Below are 17,340 nucleotides of genomic sequence, written 5' to 3' on the forward strand. Positions count from 1 at the left end.
GACAGCAAAGCTGCAGGGTGGAGGCAGAACTGGGAGCAATGGGATCACTGGGAGCTCCCTAGCGCGGGGACGTGTCCCCTCCCTATCAGAGCCACCTGAGCCGTGGTCCCCGGGGGGGTCACCCCTGAGCGAAGGGGTTTGCACACCAAGGGCTCTGCTGACGGGGGCTGTACTGGGGGTGGGTGCTGCAGGGTGCTGGAGCAGCGTCCGCGTGCGTCACCCATGTCCCCGTGCCAGCCAGAGGGTCCCTTGGCCCCCGCGGGCAGGGACCCCCCTGACACGGCAGGGCCCTGCAGGGTGTATTAGCGCTTTCCTTTTTTTAACGTTGCTATTTTCTTACAGAAGTACCTCCCTTTGCATGACGGTCAGAGAGGCATTTATTCAGGGAGAAGCAGAGTATAGGTTTATACATTCTTACAGAGCTAGTGGAAATGTTTTTAATCCCTCCACAACCATTCTCAATAAACACGGCTGACCCGGCTTGACTGCAACCCCGAGTGGCTTCCGTGCGGGCAGGGGCTGACAGTGACCGCTCAGCGGCTTCTGGCTCCTATTTCCTGGAAAAAGGCTTAAAATGGATGTTGGGGGGGGTTCTGCTGCACCCACAGGGGCACCCAGCTTGGAGGGGGGTGGGAGAGCCCTGTGGGACCCCACCTGGGGGCTGAGGCAGCAGCCAAGGGTGAGGGTCCCCCCATGCACTGCCCTGGGGTCCCGCTGGTGTGAGGACCGTGATGGGACCTGGGGGAGCAGAGCAGGGATCCTGGGCTGGGGGTGCGATTGCTCTTCATGAGTTGCCCCCAACATCCTTGTGCCCCCCCCATGATGGGGTGAGCCCTGCTGGGATACACCGTGGGCGCTTGCTATGGCTGGTCCCCCACCATGAGCACCAATGCCCAGTTACCGCAGGTTGGCTTCACCAGGAGCTGGTGGGGTGGTACTGGGATCCATGGACTGTCTTTCTACCTGCCCTCCAGTGGGCATCATCCATCTGCACCCTGCTATTTCTCCCTGCACCCCACTATCCTGTCCTGTACCCCACTATGCTGCCCCTTCACCCTGCAAGCCCCCTCCCAGCCCACCTGCACCCCAATGTCCTGCACATGGTGCTGGTGGATGGATCCAGCTCAGCACGGGGTGGGGTGCCTGACTACTCTTCCTGGGCCCCCCCGAAATCCTGCTGTGAACCAGGAGGTCCCAGTACAGCCCAGCACCGCTGTGCCTGCCCAGGGGTGGCAGCCAGTGGGGGGGGTGCCCAGGAGTGGGTGCTGGCAGTTTGGGGGAGCACCCGCCTGGGCCCAGCGCAGGGCAGCGTGTTGGGGCGACCCTGGGTCTCCACACCGTGACACCCAGCAGCAGCCACTACGTGTGTGTCACAGGGCTGTGCTTGTCCCCCTGTCCCCTGCACGGCTGGGGACACACACACATCCCCAGGCACCTCAGAGCCCCCAACACCCCCTCCCACGGGCATCCCCACCCTGATGCCTTCATTACCCTGAACATCCTCACCTGCACCCCTCTGCTCCTGGACACCAATTTAATCCCAGCAGCCCCAGTGCTGGGATGTGTCCTGTTCAGCCCTGTTCTCTGTGCCCACTGTGGGGGTTTCTTGTTTTACCTGCCCCCACTCAGGTGTTTTCTTTCCCCCTGATGGGTACTGGATGTGTTGTGGGATCTGCTGCTGCCATGGTTCCCCCTTTGCTGCCTGGGGTGGGGGTGCTGGGGCCACCCGCAGCCCCAGCTTGTTTGCTGTGCTGAGCACCCCACAGGTAGGAAGTCATGTGCAGCTAGGAAGGTAACTCTGGGTTTTCTGAATAGAGCTGGCAGGGTGGGATGTGCTCCTGGTCCCCCTGGCAGGGCTCAGGTTTGGTGTGGAGAGTGACATCTCAGCGCTGGGGCTGGGGGTCTCTGTGAAAGCCAGGAGGCCATGGGCGGTTGTATGAGGGTCTCAGTGCTGGTTTTAGTAGGAGCTGCCCTATCAGGGTGCTTGCACCTTCTTGTGAACATGGAGAAGGGGACAGAATGCAATCTGGCCCAGGGAGAGGTGGCTGCTCCCTCCAGAGCCCTCCTGGAGGTCTGGGGTCTGAGAGCTTCTCTCACCTGGGACAGCAGTGTCTCGGTGCTGGGTGCTGTAATCCCAAATGGACTGTTTTGCTAGAAAATATTATTTATGAGATACCATTAGATATGCAGGAAGGTAGGTAAGAGAAGCATTTTTGTGCGTAGGGAGTAAAACGCATTTCTGGAGGGGTTTGTGATCTGGGCAGAGCTCCAAACTTTGATCTAGTTGAGCAAGCACCCAGAGAGACCCCGTAGCAGTGCTTGGTACTGGTGAAAAGGGGTGGATTTGTTCTAAGTAGCTCTTTGGGGCAGGAAAACAACCCAGCGCTGGAGAAATAGCTGAGGCTGGAGCATTGCATTTCTCTGCTTGCTCAGCCCGAGGGCTGTGTTAAAATCCTGCACGGCGAATGTGACCATGGGGATGTGCATGGGATGGTGCCTCGAGTGCTTTGCACAGCGCTGAGATCTCCGCAGGGCAGAGACTGTTGTGCTCCCATCCAGCACCATCGTTTCCAGTCCTGCCTAACAGGCACAGCGATAACTCCGAACTTGCTGTGAACAGAGCATGACCCAGGTACGTGCCACTGCTGTCCTGATGCATCTGGGCCTGTCCCTGCAAGGCTGAGGGGAGTCCCTGGGGAGGTACGAGTTCATCCTGGCCTTTGCAGGCTGTTCTGCAGAACTTGATCTTCTTTTCAAAAGGTTTTTTCTAATAATCTAATTAATCCCCCTACCTTCTTCCAAATGATAGATGAACAGGTCTTTAATCTTAATCTACATGCATTTTTGAATCATTAGATGGCTAAGGAAGTGTGGTTTGCTGGTTGTTGTTTTGGAGTGTGTGTGGTGTTTGGCTGTTTTACCCCTCTCTTGTCTCCCACTTCCCTGAGGTCTTTTTACAGCCCCTCTGCTTCACTTTCCAGCTGCCTTGTGCTCCGGGGGCTCTGTGCCCCCTGCCCCGCCGCGGGTTCCCGTGCTCGGCACGGAACGCCGGGCGCTGGCGGGCGGGCGCGGCTGTCGGCAGAACACGGGCGGCGCTCGGAGGTTTCCGTTAAGCGGTTGCCTCCTGGCAACGGGACGCGGCGGGGGCATCGGGGCGGGTGAGCGGGCCCGGGGCCGGTGGGCGCGGGTGGAGCCGGGGACAAAGGGGTTTGTCTGAACCTGGGCCTGGGGGCACCGCTTGATGCTTCATGTGCTGCTTGGAGGGGACCGAAACCTCGCACCGAGGGCAACCAGGCCGGCGCGGTTCGGTGTTCTGGGTGCAGATGCCGTGCTGGTTTTCCCTGTAGTGTTTTTGAGGGTTAAGGGTGTAGGAAAAGCAAATGCTGCTTTGCTGGGGCTTGTGCTGGATTCCCCTGAGCTGCGAAAATCCTCTTGATTTCTCCCAGCTGAGACTTAAAATGGCTGAATTTAACACAAACTGCAAGCAACTGTGCCCAGGCAGGAAGATGTCGCCTGTCAGCAGCCTGGGTGGCTGTCAGCAGAGCCCCTCCCTGCAGGGCCGGCGGTGGGGAGGAGCAGCACACAGCCCTCCCTCCTCTGGGGAGGGAGCTTTTGTTTGCAGACTAGAACTGGGATTCCGGGCTGTTCGGGAGCCCCTGCCTGCTCCTCGGGACAAAGGGGAGTGGGAAGAGTTGTCATCCCACACACCTCTGCCCCCCAGCCTTGCTGGGTTGAATTGTCCTGCAAGACACTGAGTGTCCAGTGTTTTCCTTTCAACAGTACAATAGTGAAGGGTTTAAGGAAAATCAACCAGCTCTTGTGGTGCACTGCTAACAACAGCATCATTAATAGCCACTGAAGCTCAAGTGCTTACAAAACTGTCAATTCCTCTGTTTCCTAGGTGGTCACCCACCAGCAGTGAGCTGCTGGCCCCACGGCATCAAGTGCCTACCCCGGGAGGGTCCTGATGCAGAGGAGAACTCGCCTGCTGTGCCCCTTAACTGGTCGAGATGAGGCTGTGGGTCCTGCCGCCCACCGGTCACCCTCTAATGTCTTTGGGTGCAAGAACTTAATTAGCTGCCTGCCATCTCACCTGTCCCTGTACATCTTTGGTAAAGCTGCCCTCGTTTTTCCAAGGGTGGTTTCCCCCGAGGGCCATGGATGGCCTGTAGTGTGGATCTTGGTTGACCATTCTGTCCTTTTAATTCCTCAGGACTTTTGGATGAGAAATCCCTCGAAGCATGTGCGTCTGTGAATAGATTCTGGGCTCATCTGGTTGAAGAAGTCAATAAGGAACGTGAATGTCAAAAAACAATCCAGGAGAGTATCCTATATTTGCAGGTATGATGTCTGGGCTTCTGCCATGATGATGTGCTTTAAAAAGAGGGTTTTTCTGCTACTGCCCAAACCCTTAGATGGAAATGCTTTTACTAGAGGCCGCCTCCCACCTTTGTCCTGTTCTTCCATCTGCAGAGTTAAGCCAGGTTAGATGTTCATACTATCACCAGTAAGCACAACGTAAGAGCCTTTACTGACCTTCAGGGAGCCTGCGACTCTAAAAATGGATCAAAACACTCTTGTAACAAAGAAAACAGGGTTTGGTCAGGAATGCAAATCCTGTATGTCCAGGAGCTGGTGACAATTTGGCAGACCTGCAACAGCTCCCTGAGCTTTATTTGCTCCACCAAGGAAGATGGAAAGATGAGATGACTTTGTGAGAAGTCACAGCTGGCGGTTGGGACACAGTAAAGCAGAACTGCTAGGAAATGCCTGTCCTGCTTAGGACAGACTTGCCATAGAGCAAGCTAAGTGTAAAGGTAAATCCCCAAAGAGAGAAAGTAGGAGATCTTTGTGTGCTTTGATTTGTGAAGAGAGCATTGAAATCTCAGCTCTGGGCCAGCATTTAAAGGCTGTTTCATGTCAGGCTTTGCGCATTACATATGAAACTTAGATATTGCTGAAGGTGTTTTGAGAGCCTCTCATCTCAGTGGGTTTGGATTCTGAACCAAGTGAGCGCTCACCAGAGATGAGATGCACTTTCAAACTTTTTTCTGTTGAAATGGAAAAGTTTTGGAGGCTCTTAGAAGCTCAAGACTGGATTTTGGAGGAAAAAAAGAAAGGGCAATGATTTTTCACAACAAGTCAAGTCATATAGCAACGAGGTGGTAAATGCAAGTCAGGTCTCTTAAGGAACAGTAAACCAGTGTGTGCAGTTCAGATTTGCGTGTGGCTTCAGCGTCCCATGGAGATGCTGGAGCACCACCCGTGAGCAGCGTCCTCTGTGTGCTCGGGCTCTGCGGTGACTGTGGTGCCTCTGCCGGTTCATTCCAGGGGTTGTGCCCCAGAAGAGCAGTTCCAACCTATGCCAAAAGAGTCGATGTGGCAGTTCCAGTGTTAAACGAAGAGGGGGATGTCATTGAAGGCCATGACTGCGAAAGTAAACCGCAGGTATGTTGAAAGGTGTTTGCCTTCCATGGATCCTGCATTTCAGCATTTGAGGAAGAAGGAGGACACATCTTGGAAGATGTGACAGTGAATTTGGAGTTGCTTTGCTCTTCTGGTTTGTACCGTCGTGAGCAACTCCTAAGGACCAGAGCTTGCTCAGCACCTTCTGTCACGAGCAGGAGCCTGCATCCCTAAATCCTGCCTTGTCCTACTGCATCTCGCAGGCGTAGCCTTGGGGCCAGGGCTGCGAGCAGGGTCGGGCAGCATCCCGAGGGCACAGCATTTTCCCCAGAAATCAAGGGTGCAGATGTCAGGCCTTGCATTTTTGCCAAGGAACAACCCTTGTTTCTGCACCAAGCAGGAAGCTCCTGCACTCTGGGTGTTCCTTACCAACACATTCTGTCTCTGGTCTCATCACTATAGTAGGGACCAAGCCTTGATGTTTAATACTGTGGAATAATGCTACCTTCCTCCCTCCATGAGTTACTTTTCCCTATTTCTCTTTGGACAGAGAGGAGAAAGACGGGAGGAGAAAGACAATCTGCAGGAAGCCTATAGCGATCTGAAAACCGATGCAATCCAACTAGAAGAGAGAAATGTCTTCTGTGGCTCCTACAGTGTTCGTGTCCTCATGGACCAGTGAGTAGATTGCCTGGCTGCTCTCTGCACTAACCCTGTAGGGCCCAACAGCAGCTCCTGCAAACCCGTTCTGTTCCCTGCGGTCCTTCTGTGGGAATGTGTGGCTGGAGGGGAGAGTCCCTCAGCATCAGTGTTGAAAAATCCTCAGTGTCAAATCCAGTTTTTAATAAAGATAGCAGGGGAATTTTTAAAGGCTTAAGGGTTGGTGATCCCCAGTGTATCACAAAAGGATACAGAGCACTCTCCCTGTTTTAGAATTACAGAATTGTGTTGATTGGAAAAGACCCTCAAGATCATGGAGTCCAAACATTAACCCACCCCTAGCACTGACCCATGTTCCTGAGAACCTCATGTCCGTCTGTCCAGCCCTCCAGGGATGGTGACTCCAGCACTGCCCTGGGCAGCCTGTTTCAATGCCCCACAGCCCTTTGGGGAAGAAATTGTTCCCCACATCCAACCTCACCCTCCCCTGGTGCAACTTGAGGCCGTTTCCTCTGCTCCTGGCGCTTGTTCCTGGGGAGCAGAGCCCGACCCCCCTGGCTCCAAGCTCCTTTCAGGCAGTTCAGAGATCAGAAGGTCTCCCCTCAGCTCCTGTTCTCCAGCTGAACCCCCCAGGTCCCTCAGCCGCTCCCATCACACTTGTGCTCCAGCCCCTCACCAGCTCTGTTCCCTTCTCTCAACTCACTCCAGCACCTATTGAGCTTATTCTCCAGATACAACCTTAAATATGCAGAATTATGGACCTTGGCTGTGGTGCCCTGCAAAGGATTCACCCATTTAAGTGTGTTGTGTGTCAGGTTGCTCAGTGAAGACCATTAAGCATCAGAGAAATCCCTGTCACAACCTTAGACATGTTGTACCTTGTCACCTGGCTAAAGCTCATCTCAGTCGCTGTTTCTTATCCAGATCAGACCAGAGCAGAATAATCCACTACAGTGGTGGTGACCTGGTAGCCGTTGGCTCTGCAAGCCGAAAAGTGCGGTTCCTTGGCATGCCGGGGACGAAAGAAGTGCCGCCTCTGCTCTCTGGTAGTGCTGGGAGCAAAGCTCTGCTCCTCGATGAGAACAAAGGCTTGGTCCTCAGCACAGGCTTTGATCTCAGCATCAGGTGAGCAGCACAGGGACCGTGCCACGGGATTACCAGCCTCTTGGAATATCCAGGAAAACATTCATCTTTAGTCCTTCCAGCCCATCTTCCTTCCCTCACTTTCGTTATAGTAACGAGGAAAGGACAGTAGATAAGGAAACAACCCCCACTCACATAGGACAGCTTCTCTTTTCCGGTTTCACCTGGTGACGCACAGGTCTTCCTAAAGTGCCTCAAAACACCAGATGTTTCCCATAGGCACTTGCTGTGAGATTCTGGCCTTGCTAAGGTCAGCACTGAGTTCAGCAAGGCTGGGTTTATCTGTGACAGTTTGGCTGACCAGGTTTAACAGCCTGGTACCCGCTGCACAGCTGCTCCTTTGCAGACACTGCCCCCTCAGACAAGGAGATGCTCAGCTCTTCCGTGTTATTTATCTCTACATCTCGAGAGTATCACAAGGAGGGGTAAAAGCTGAACAGCAGGCTGTCTGGCTCTGGCACAGCAATACCAGAAATTCATGAAAGGCAGCACTTAAAAAGGGAAAGAGTTTACAGTGACTCAGGCTCTGACCCCCCTGCTCTTCCCTGCTCCAAAATGTTGGTTTGAACAGGTGCTGGTGTTCTCCGAGGCCAACAGGAATCACATTGACACCAGCCACTAAAGAAACAATTTTATCTGCAGAGCTCTACATTTTAAGGTTAATTGGAGGTAGCTGTGCCTAAGGTGGAATCTAGACATGTGTTTCCAGGTAGTCTGCAGGTAGAACAAATGATATGGGTAAAAAATTACTACTAATCCTGACTTGATCATTCCAAATACTCTGACACCTTAGTGGAATGACTCCTGGCTTTAGCCTAGTGTGTAGAGGAGAAACGCTGGGCCTGTTAAGTAGGAAATAATAAAATGAATAAGCCATCAATTAAGTTAATCGCTGTATTCCTGTTTTGGTTGGTCCTTTGTAGGTGCTGGAATATCTACAGTGGTGCTTGTGTGAAAGTCTTCGATGGTCACCGTGGGACAGTCACCTGCTTGGATTTACACGAAGAGCAGCTCGTGTCGGGAGCCAGGGATGGGATGGTAAAAGGTGAGACCAGGAGCTTCCAGACAAAGGCCGGGAGTAGCGAGATGGGCAGAGTGCTGGAGGTGTGACGGGTGACACGGGCAGCGTCTGAATAGAGCAAGGGCATCGATTGGAGGGTGGAGTTTAGCATCTCATTTCGATTCCAGAGCAGCCGAAGCTGTGGCCACGTGCACATGCAAGGTCTCTGTGTCACTGCATAAATTCTCGTTATTTCTGCTTTTATTCACTTTTAAAGGTTTTGTGGCTCTAAGGCCACACCAGCTCTCGGGGAAAATGGTATCAGCTTGCAGCTTTGCCAGAGGTTTCTTTACTATTAATTTGTGACCTTTCTCCCCCTTGCTCCCAACAGTGTGGAATCTGAGGAGTGGGCGATGTCTCCAGACCCTGCAGCACAGCAGCGCTGTCTGGGTGGTCAGAACCGACGGTGCCCGCGTTGTCAGCGGGTGCGAGCGAGGGCTGGTCAGAGTCTGGGCTGCGGATACGGGCGCTCTGATCAAAGTGAGTTTCTTCTTAGGTGGATCGTTTTGTGCTAAATGTTTAAAAATCTGTGCTAGTTTATCACAGCCTTTGGTTCTTGCCAAAAATTTTCTGAAGAAAAAAATAAAACCCCAACCCAAAGGCAGCCTAAACTGGTAAAAGAAACCACAGATTTATTTGTAAGCAAATAATATAAAACTTGTTTGCAAACAACTGTCAATTTTAATGCAGGGTTTGATGTGCTGTGCCTGACCCCTTCATTCCTGTAGAAATGTTCACCTCTGCTCCTGCAGGAACATTCAGACCCTGGGAAGAGGTTGGGGTCTGACCAACAGCTCTTGGGGTTGGGTCTCACCTGTCAGCCTAAAATATGAAACCTTCACAACTGGTAGCAGTTGATGCAGCTGAAGCAGCTGGATGGCTGCTCTGCATTTTAAAGGTCAAGGCTGGAGACTGCTAATTACCTTAGCAGGTGTCCAGAATCAGTGTTAGTCCACATTTGAGAGGAGTGAAGCTCTTTCTATCTGCAAATTGACAGCAATCTAGCTGCAAATTGAGAGCATCTCAGATGCAGGATTTCCCAGCTCCAGCTGAACTACATTTGCGATTGTCCCTTTCATTACAGTCAGGGCCATTGGGTCTCTTCTCTCCTGGGTGAGTATTCAATGGATGATAAAGGTCTTGGTGTGGTGACATCTATTGAGCACATAAATAAAGATGGAAAATTAATGTTAATTCCACACCAGCAGCTCATTATCAGCAGCGAGCCCGAAATATTTCTGGTGACTATAAACCCAACAGTTATCCACAGAGTATATTGGTACATTAGAATAATACCTGATAAAACTACAATATAGTACATGAGGCTGGTATTGGGAATTCCATAGGATACCTTGGCGTATTTACATCTAGATTACTGAGGGTTACACCTATTTCTTTTACTTTGCAGACATTAGAGGAGCACCAAGGCCCAGTGAAGTGCTTGTCCTTTGACCAGTGGCACCTTGTCACAGGCAGCACCGATGGGAGCGCCCTGGGATGGAGCATGTTGGGAAAGCTGAGCAGATGCCTCGTAGCTTTCCACCACCCAAAGTAGGAATCGGATGCGTTTCGAGTTGTATTCAGCAATCTACTAAGTCTGTAAAGAAAACATCTTCCTTATAGAAACACAGAATGCCTTAATTATCAAGCTTAGTATCTGAAATATCCCCACATTCAACAGTCTTCATCTTTAAAAGTGTCAGGCACTATGTGATCATAACCAGTGTTTGTCAGTTAAGACCTATAACAACCTCAAATGCAAATATTGCAACCACTTGTTCAGGAACAGGGATGGCAGGGCATAGTCTAATAATTCAAGGATCATAACCTGTATGCAAGAGGGTGTCATGCTACCTGGTCAAGAGAAGACACGGTCTATGTCAGAGGTGGCCAAGTTATATGCTGAACCCTGCCAACTGTGTACTATGTTATTTTCTAATACTGAGTACAACTGTACCATCATATTATTTTCTTTTACTTTCCTGGACATAAAAATGCAATTCAAAACACGGCAGATGGCCACAGCCACAGTGGCTGCTCTGAGGATGCGCTGGGTTGGTTGGTTTGGGCAGGGAGGGATTATGAAGGACTTCGCTTCCAGGCCTTTGAAATATCTCCATGAGCTTCTTTATTCAGGCTGTTGATGGAGGCAGAGCTCTGCATCTCCTCCAGGACAAAAGAGGGAGCTGATCGCGTCTCCTCGGGAAAGCACGGTGGATGTCCCAGCGCTGCGTGTTGTGTTTCCAGGGAAGTCGTGTCTCTGCAGCTCCTCTATCTCCGGGTCATCAGCGGCTGCGCTGACGGGAACATCCGTATATTTAACTACCTGACTGGGACCTGCCTGAAAGTGCTGACGGCCGATACCAGCGGGGGCCCCATCTCTTCTGTCCATGTGTCAGAAAACAGGTTGGTGAGGGCAGCTGTCGTCTCTGAACTAAACTAGGTAGATAACTTGGTAATTGAAGGAATTAAGCATTTTTCCTTCTCACAAATAAGCTGTAAAGGGCTCTACTGCTTGTTGACTGCTTTAATAACTTGGTTTTGTTAGCAGTGGCTAAAAATAGATTTGCTTACTCCATCCAGCAATTGACAATTTCCCGTTTCTATCCAACTTAAGACACACAGAGGAACTGGCTGCCCGGGCAAGCGGTGGAGTCCCCATCCCCGAAGGTATTTTAAAGATGTGGCACCTCAGGCCGTGGCTCAGCGGTGGACTCGGCAGTGCCGAGTTTATGGTCGACTTCATGATCTTAATGGTTTTTTCCAGCTTAAAAGATTCTATGGACCAACTGTAAAGTTGAATTGAGCACCCAAATTTCTTAGCAGGTTGGGGACTCGAGCCAAGGCCTGACAAAGCCTCTACCTGTTCCCTGCCTTACTGCCTCTTTGTAAAAGCCAACAGTGAAAGGTTCTCCCAGGTGTCCTCACATCTGCACCTCTGAAGTGAAGGTGGTTCCCAGCTTCTGCATAAGCAATGGCTAAAATGCTGGTGTTTTGGTCACAGCTCTGAACCACAGCAAAATATGGGCTGCTATGAAGAAAACTCCATCCCAGCCAGGCCCGTTCCACCCCTCCAATTTCCATTAAATGTCCCTCATAATATGGTGTCTCCAGTTTCTTTTGGCATTGCACTGATCTAGCTCACTCTACTGCTGCAAGTTTTCATCCTAATCATCTTACAACTAAATTTATTATAGAGCTGAATGAAAAGAGCCCCACAGAGCTCACACAGAGGTTGGGTTACCATGTGCAGCACCACCGATGGGGTTAATTGTTCCTGCTCCCTTAAACAAGTGCAGGTCATCTCAGAGCTGTTGAAGTGCCTGCAGGCACTAAGCCCTGGGTTAATGGTATTGGTGCTTTCACAGCTTTTCCTTCCCTCCTTCAGGATGGTGATAAATTCTCCAGCCGTAGTGCTGGTGTTCCAGTTTGAGGACGTCAGCTGGGACTACACCTTGGATGCTGCCCGAGAGGTGGCGGGGAAGACCAACCAGCAGCAGGCGACTTGGAGCAGAACCGCGGTTCCCTGCTGGCGAAGGCTGTACCACGACCGGATGCGCCGCCTGGCTCTGGAACCAGAAGGTGCTGGCGGCTCCTGTTTTCAACCTGGGTCTGCTGCCGGTCACTGAAAGGCTGGGGAACACCTCAAAACATTACAAACGGCCTCTGCAACACGCTGGCGTTTCCTAAAATGAATTTGAAATAATTGCAAGTATATGGCTGCCTTCGTCTTAATCAATATACAGACTCTGTGCTTTTCTAAAGCGCGGTCTGGGAGGTGTGCTGTTGGTTTCAATGGTTCCATCACTTGTAGGCTTTTGTAAAACTTTTGTGCCTTTTTAGAAAGGTTTGGTATAAATTCGAGACATTTGCCAAGACAGTGTGTGCACATCCGCAGGCGTCGCAAGAAGAGCCAGAGGGCACGGGTGTGTTGCAAAGAGCGAGCTTCATTTTAGTTCCCTCTCTACCGGGGGATCTCCGAAGCCTCACGGGAGCTCCCAGCAGAGGTGACACCGGCAGGGACGCAGGCGCTGGTCAGTTCAGCCCTGCTGGGAGCTCTGAGCTGCTGAGCTCACCTGTGCTTCGAGGCTTCAGGCAGGCGCAGCCTCCTGCTCTTTCTCACACCAGAGCAGGAATCTCAGCCATAGTGATGAGGTGCCTGGAGTTTCTCACAGGCCTATGGTATCTAACACAGAGGTTCTGCTCGTCAAGCACACAAGGTCAGTAAAACAATGAGTGTGATGTGTGTGCTTTTTTACAGACAGGTGCAAGTCACTTGAGCGTATTTACATTTAACTAAGCTCCTCGCCAAATCTTCCGCTATATCCCCATACAGACAGGCGCTGTCGTTTTTCCAGCTCAGTAACAGAGAAATCAGTATTATTCACATTATTACAGCTGGTGTGCAGGGAAACAGGCTGCTGGTTCAGTTCTGATTTATTAGAAAATACTCCAGAAAGCCACAGGACACCTGCGTTTGGGATCTGCCATCCGTGGGAAATGCAATTGGACAGGAGCAGGCACCTTTTAAATCGTAACACAGTTCAGGCTTCTGACAGAAAAATGGAAGGAGCGGTGCGAGGCAGCTGTTGCAGCTCAGTGTAAGGCAGAGCAGCAGCTCACGGAAGAACGGGAGCGAGCGCGCAGGAAAGCCTGGCTACGGAAAGCGAAAGGCCTGCCGGTGGACTCTTTCACTGGGGAGGGGAAGATACCCGCTCCTGAGCTGGGCTTTAATACATTTATCTGAGCTGATCCCTCAGTCCAACAACCAACCGTTATCTGAGGGTTCTGGTGTCCAGCTGCCACGACCCATGTAGTTTCTAAGTATAAAAGACGTCTCCCCTGTATGTTTTTTTCTGAAGAGATATTCTTGGTGTATTCAGCTATTTCTCAAGGCAGTGAGTGGACTGAGTCCTGTCCTGGATTTATCCTGCTAGACCTGCTGGTAATACAGACGCTACTGAAGCTCGACATATGTCTCCAAGGTGTCTCAATGATAATAATAAATCTTATTGGAGATTGGGTGGATTGATTAGAGTTTATAAGCTGAAGAAGTGTGGACCAAGCCTAGGGGGTGGTGATCAGTGTCGCAAAGTCTACGTGGAGGCCGGTAACTAGTGGTGTAGCACACAGGGCAGTCCTGGGTCTGATTTTGTCTGACATGTTTGTTATAACGGTGTGGATGAGGGGGTGCTGTAAGCAGCAGTTTCACGCTGGGAAACTCTCCTTACAGTAGAGTGGTGGTGATTTTTGATTCATTTATTTGAGCGTCATCTTCAACTTCCAAACCCTGTGATTAAGTCAGGCCTCACAGTGAAAAATAATGATAGTTGTCCCTCAAAGAAAAAAATGAATGGGTAATTAAAACTAAGGGTCCATGTAGAACCGTGAAGATGTGGGAGCAGGACTGTTGTAGATCTGGGGATGAGCAAGGCTGAGAGGTTGGGTATTTGCCTCATTGCAGCACATCCGTGGTGTGCTACAGGGATTATGGTGTCTGAGGTGGCTTTGCTGACTTTAGTTTTAGAATAGGAAACAGCAAGGATTTCACACTTGGCCACAGGATGGCACTTTCTGAAAAGCAATCGGGCTCAATCCCAGCACAGCCTTTGGCACAGCCCCTGGGGAAAAATCTAATAAAGGGAACCTGCTGGAAAAACATCACAGAAAGACTGATGACTTTTCAGTTGTGCTGAATTGAGAAGGATTAGTGTTGTCTTCCTATTTGTAGCCAATAAATCAGCATCTCCCCGTGGGTGTGGATGCTCGGGCACTTCTAAGATGCTGCAGCCAACAGAAACAGCAAGAAATGAGTGAAAAGGCAGCGCTGGAGCCAGTCCTGCCCTCGGCTGTAGCTCAGCGCACGATGCGAAGCTGGGACCTGGGCATCTGAGATGCCTTGGAAGGGAATTAACATATGGGAAGATGTCATACATGGTATGTGAAATCACTTATGAAGGTAACTATAAGGAGGTTGTTTTACTATCTTTGCAATTAATTTCTGAATTAAATTGACCTTTCCGTGCACCCAGTCCGTGGGTGAGCAGAGGTGACAGAGGGACACTGGTGTGTGCAGGGCATGATGCGGCCACACACATGGAGATGAAACCGGAGAGCTGGCAAGAGAGTTTTGGTGGAGTTCTACTGTAAACAGGTGCCACTTGTGTTGTACTTGTGTCATCCATAAAGTGTAGATGATATAACCCTGATTCAATAATGATAGAATCATTTCAAGATTGAGTCCAACCATAACCCACCCCTGGCACTGCCACATGTCCTGAGAACCTCATCTCTGCATCATTCAAACCCCTCCAGGACTGGTGACTCCAGCACTGCCCGTCAGCATGGGGACGGTCACGTCCTACTGCTGTCTGCTCCCGGAGAGGGCTGGCGGAGCAGGTGGCTCTGCAGGGTCAGGACCAGGCAGGGGGATGTGGCAGATGGGACCTCCCGCTACCTTCCGGGCCATGGCCAGAGCCTGGGCATCCTCCTGCACGGCCTCACACAGGCAGGGGAGCTGCTCCCTGTTCCCACGGAGCTTTTCTTGTTCCCTCTGTGGTCCAATGCTTGCCACCCCACCAGCCACCTTCATGCTCCCACATCCCCACCTAAAAGCACCACCCATGCTCAAAGCCTTGGAGACAGCCCCAAGGTCTGGAGAGAACTCATGGGCTGGGTTCTGCTGGGACAGGGAGAGACAGGCAAGGATGGTCAGAAATCCCAACAGGCAGGGGCAGGGACAGTCGCCGTGGGACGCGTCCCCGCTATGCTCTCCTACCGTCATCGCTGCTCCTACCGTCTCTCTCCGCAAAGGAAACCATCACGTTCCGAGGATCGCTCGACATGGGGCCACCGCCATTCTTCTCACTTGGGACGGGCCATCAGGAGGAGCCTGGTGCGGGTCCCCAAAGACCCCAGCAGGGATGGACACCCCACGTACCTCATTGCTCTCATCGAGGATCTTGCACTCAGGGGGCAGGTGGGCTGCCCACTGCTCCAGGTACTGCCACTTCTGGACCAGGCACTGGAGCTTCTCCTCCAGCCCCCAGGACAGGGGAGAATCATCCTGGAGACAGAACCACCTTGGTGGGCAAATTGAGCCACTTGGGGTGATGGTGGCTGCACCAAGTGTCACCGCGCTGTGTCGCTGCACCACCCAGCGCTGGGGGGCTACCTGCCCACCCAGGCGCCTTTGTCCCTTCCTCTGCTCCCTGTGCAGCAGAGTGGCCCGTGAGAGCTCGGGCAGGATGTGCTCCCATGTCCCCCATGGATGGGACCCTGCCCCACGTTCTCACAGGGAAGAGAGCCTGGAAAGAGGCTTTGTTCTCAGCCGCTCTGGGTCGCCCATGGCGTGGCTGGGCTGGGACAAGCACCAGCCGCCTCCTTCCCCAGGGCAGCTGGAGCTGGTCACATCGTTGTGCAGGTTTTGGCAGTCGTTCTCCTTGCTGGTGTTCTCCAGATGACCTGAATCCCAGAGCACAAAATCTTTCCCATTGATATTTGTCCTAAACAGGCACCGGTGTCAGAGCCGGCGAGCTCCGGAGTGAGAGCCGTGCTGTCCCCGCGCCGTCCTTTGTCCCTGCGTGAGCAGTGAAAGCCTGGCAGCTGTGTGGGGGTGTTATTTTTCTCTGCTAAAGTGACTGAAGCATTTCAAAGGGTTCCCCAGGTGTGCTTGGCAGAGAGCTAAAGCCAGGCACCTTTCCCTGGTCTCTGCATCACCCAAGACACTTCAGTTTTGCTTTTCCACCAAACCGAGTGGTGCCGTGGATGCGCTGGAGGGAATGTCAAGGTCTGATTACAAGCTCGCCCTCCCTTGGAGTTAACCCTCGCGGACTCTCAGCTAATGGCGTTTGGCACTCTGATGTTACACGTGTTTCATCTTTTGGCCGTTTGAAATACGTACATGTTTCTATAGATACTTTTTCAGGTACGTTTTGTGCATCTGCACATACAAGTGAGAAAAGCCGAGATGTTCAGCCCCACTGGATCGACTGTTTTGCTATGCTGGGAGTGCCATAACAGATTAAAACTGACAACAGTCCTGGATACACTGCTAGATCCATGCAATAATTTCTATAGCAGTGGGGTGTTTCGCATGTCACAGGTGTTCCACATTCTCCCACTGGACAGGCCATCACTGAACGAGCACATTCCACACTGAAACACATGTTATTAAAACAAAAAAGGGCAAATATGGTGCCTCAAGAACAATCAGACAATGCAATATATGCTTTAAATGTTTTGAATCGTACTGTGCCTCCCTCCTCTATCGCAGCAGCGGAAAAACACTGCCGTGTTCCAGATTCACTGTCTCAGAGACCAAAGGTTTTATAACCGGATCCCCTGCACAACAGTCAGTGGCAAGGGCCTGTAGTTAATTGCCTGGGGAAGGGCTCTGCTTGTGTTCTTCTTCCAACAGGACCAAAGTGGCTTCCTGTGAAATATGTTAAACCTTTCTACGAGCTGGACAAACACGATGCAGGACCTAATGCCAGAGATCCAGCATCTGTCCCTGCGGCAGAGGGCAACAAAGAAATAGAAGAGATCAAAGGAAGAGGCACTGCCGTATCAGAATGATACAGATTTACATGATGTGGACTGGCGACTAACTGTCGAAAGCACTTTCAATGCATTTATTTTCCTTATTAGTATGGCTAACCAGCTTTCTCCAATATTTGTTAATAACTGTAATTGTTGTAATTTGTATTATTTTGTTGTAGGTTGATTTGCAACAAGAAAATGACACATAAGATATGACGATCCACAGCAGGCACTCAAACTCACCAACAGAATGCCCCCTTTTGACTTTGGAGGCAAGAGGTGACTGCACCACCACTCCAAAGTAGTTTGCCAGATGGCTGTGGTCGCAGGCTGGATTGTGAGGCAGTTACACATTCCCCTGAAATCTGGAGCTTTCAGTGAGGAGGTTGACGGCTCTTTAGCACCTTCTGTGCCCCACTGTGCCTGTCCCCACATACATACACCTAGAATGGTACCAAGGTGTTGTCAATAAACTTCACCTCTACCAACCGATGGGTCAGGAGGGGTGGGACCCTTGGTCAGTCGACAGG

The 17,340-nt window shown here is 51.4% G+C and overlaps 1 protein-coding gene across 1 annotated transcript in view; it reads left to right on the top strand.

The window, feature by feature from the left end:
* Nucleotides 1-6,935: 6,935 nt before the first annotated feature.
* LOC136110130 (F-box/WD repeat-containing protein 10-like) overlaps nt 6,936-17,340 on the top strand; it is a 37,251-nt gene continuing 26,846 nt past the window's right edge. The window contains exons 1-6 of the mRNA XM_071817144.1: nt 6,936-6,940; nt 6,991-7,112; nt 7,429-7,459; nt 8,133-8,313; nt 10,536-10,679; nt 11,698-11,879. Of these exons, the coding sequence (XP_071673245.1) occupies nt 6,936-6,940; nt 6,991-7,112; nt 7,429-7,459; nt 8,133-8,313; nt 10,536-10,679; nt 11,698-11,879 (665 nt within the window). The remainder of the gene's footprint in view (nt 6,941-6,990; nt 7,113-7,428; nt 7,460-8,132; nt 8,314-10,535; nt 10,680-11,697; nt 11,880-17,340) is intronic.

The sequence above is a fragment of the Patagioenas fasciata genome, chromosome 19 (genome assembly GCF_037038585.1).
Source record: "Patagioenas fasciata isolate bPatFas1 chromosome 19, bPatFas1.hap1, whole genome shotgun sequence".
In the NCBI taxonomy this organism is placed as follows: domain Eukaryota; kingdom Metazoa; phylum Chordata; class Aves; order Columbiformes; family Columbidae; genus Patagioenas; species Patagioenas fasciata.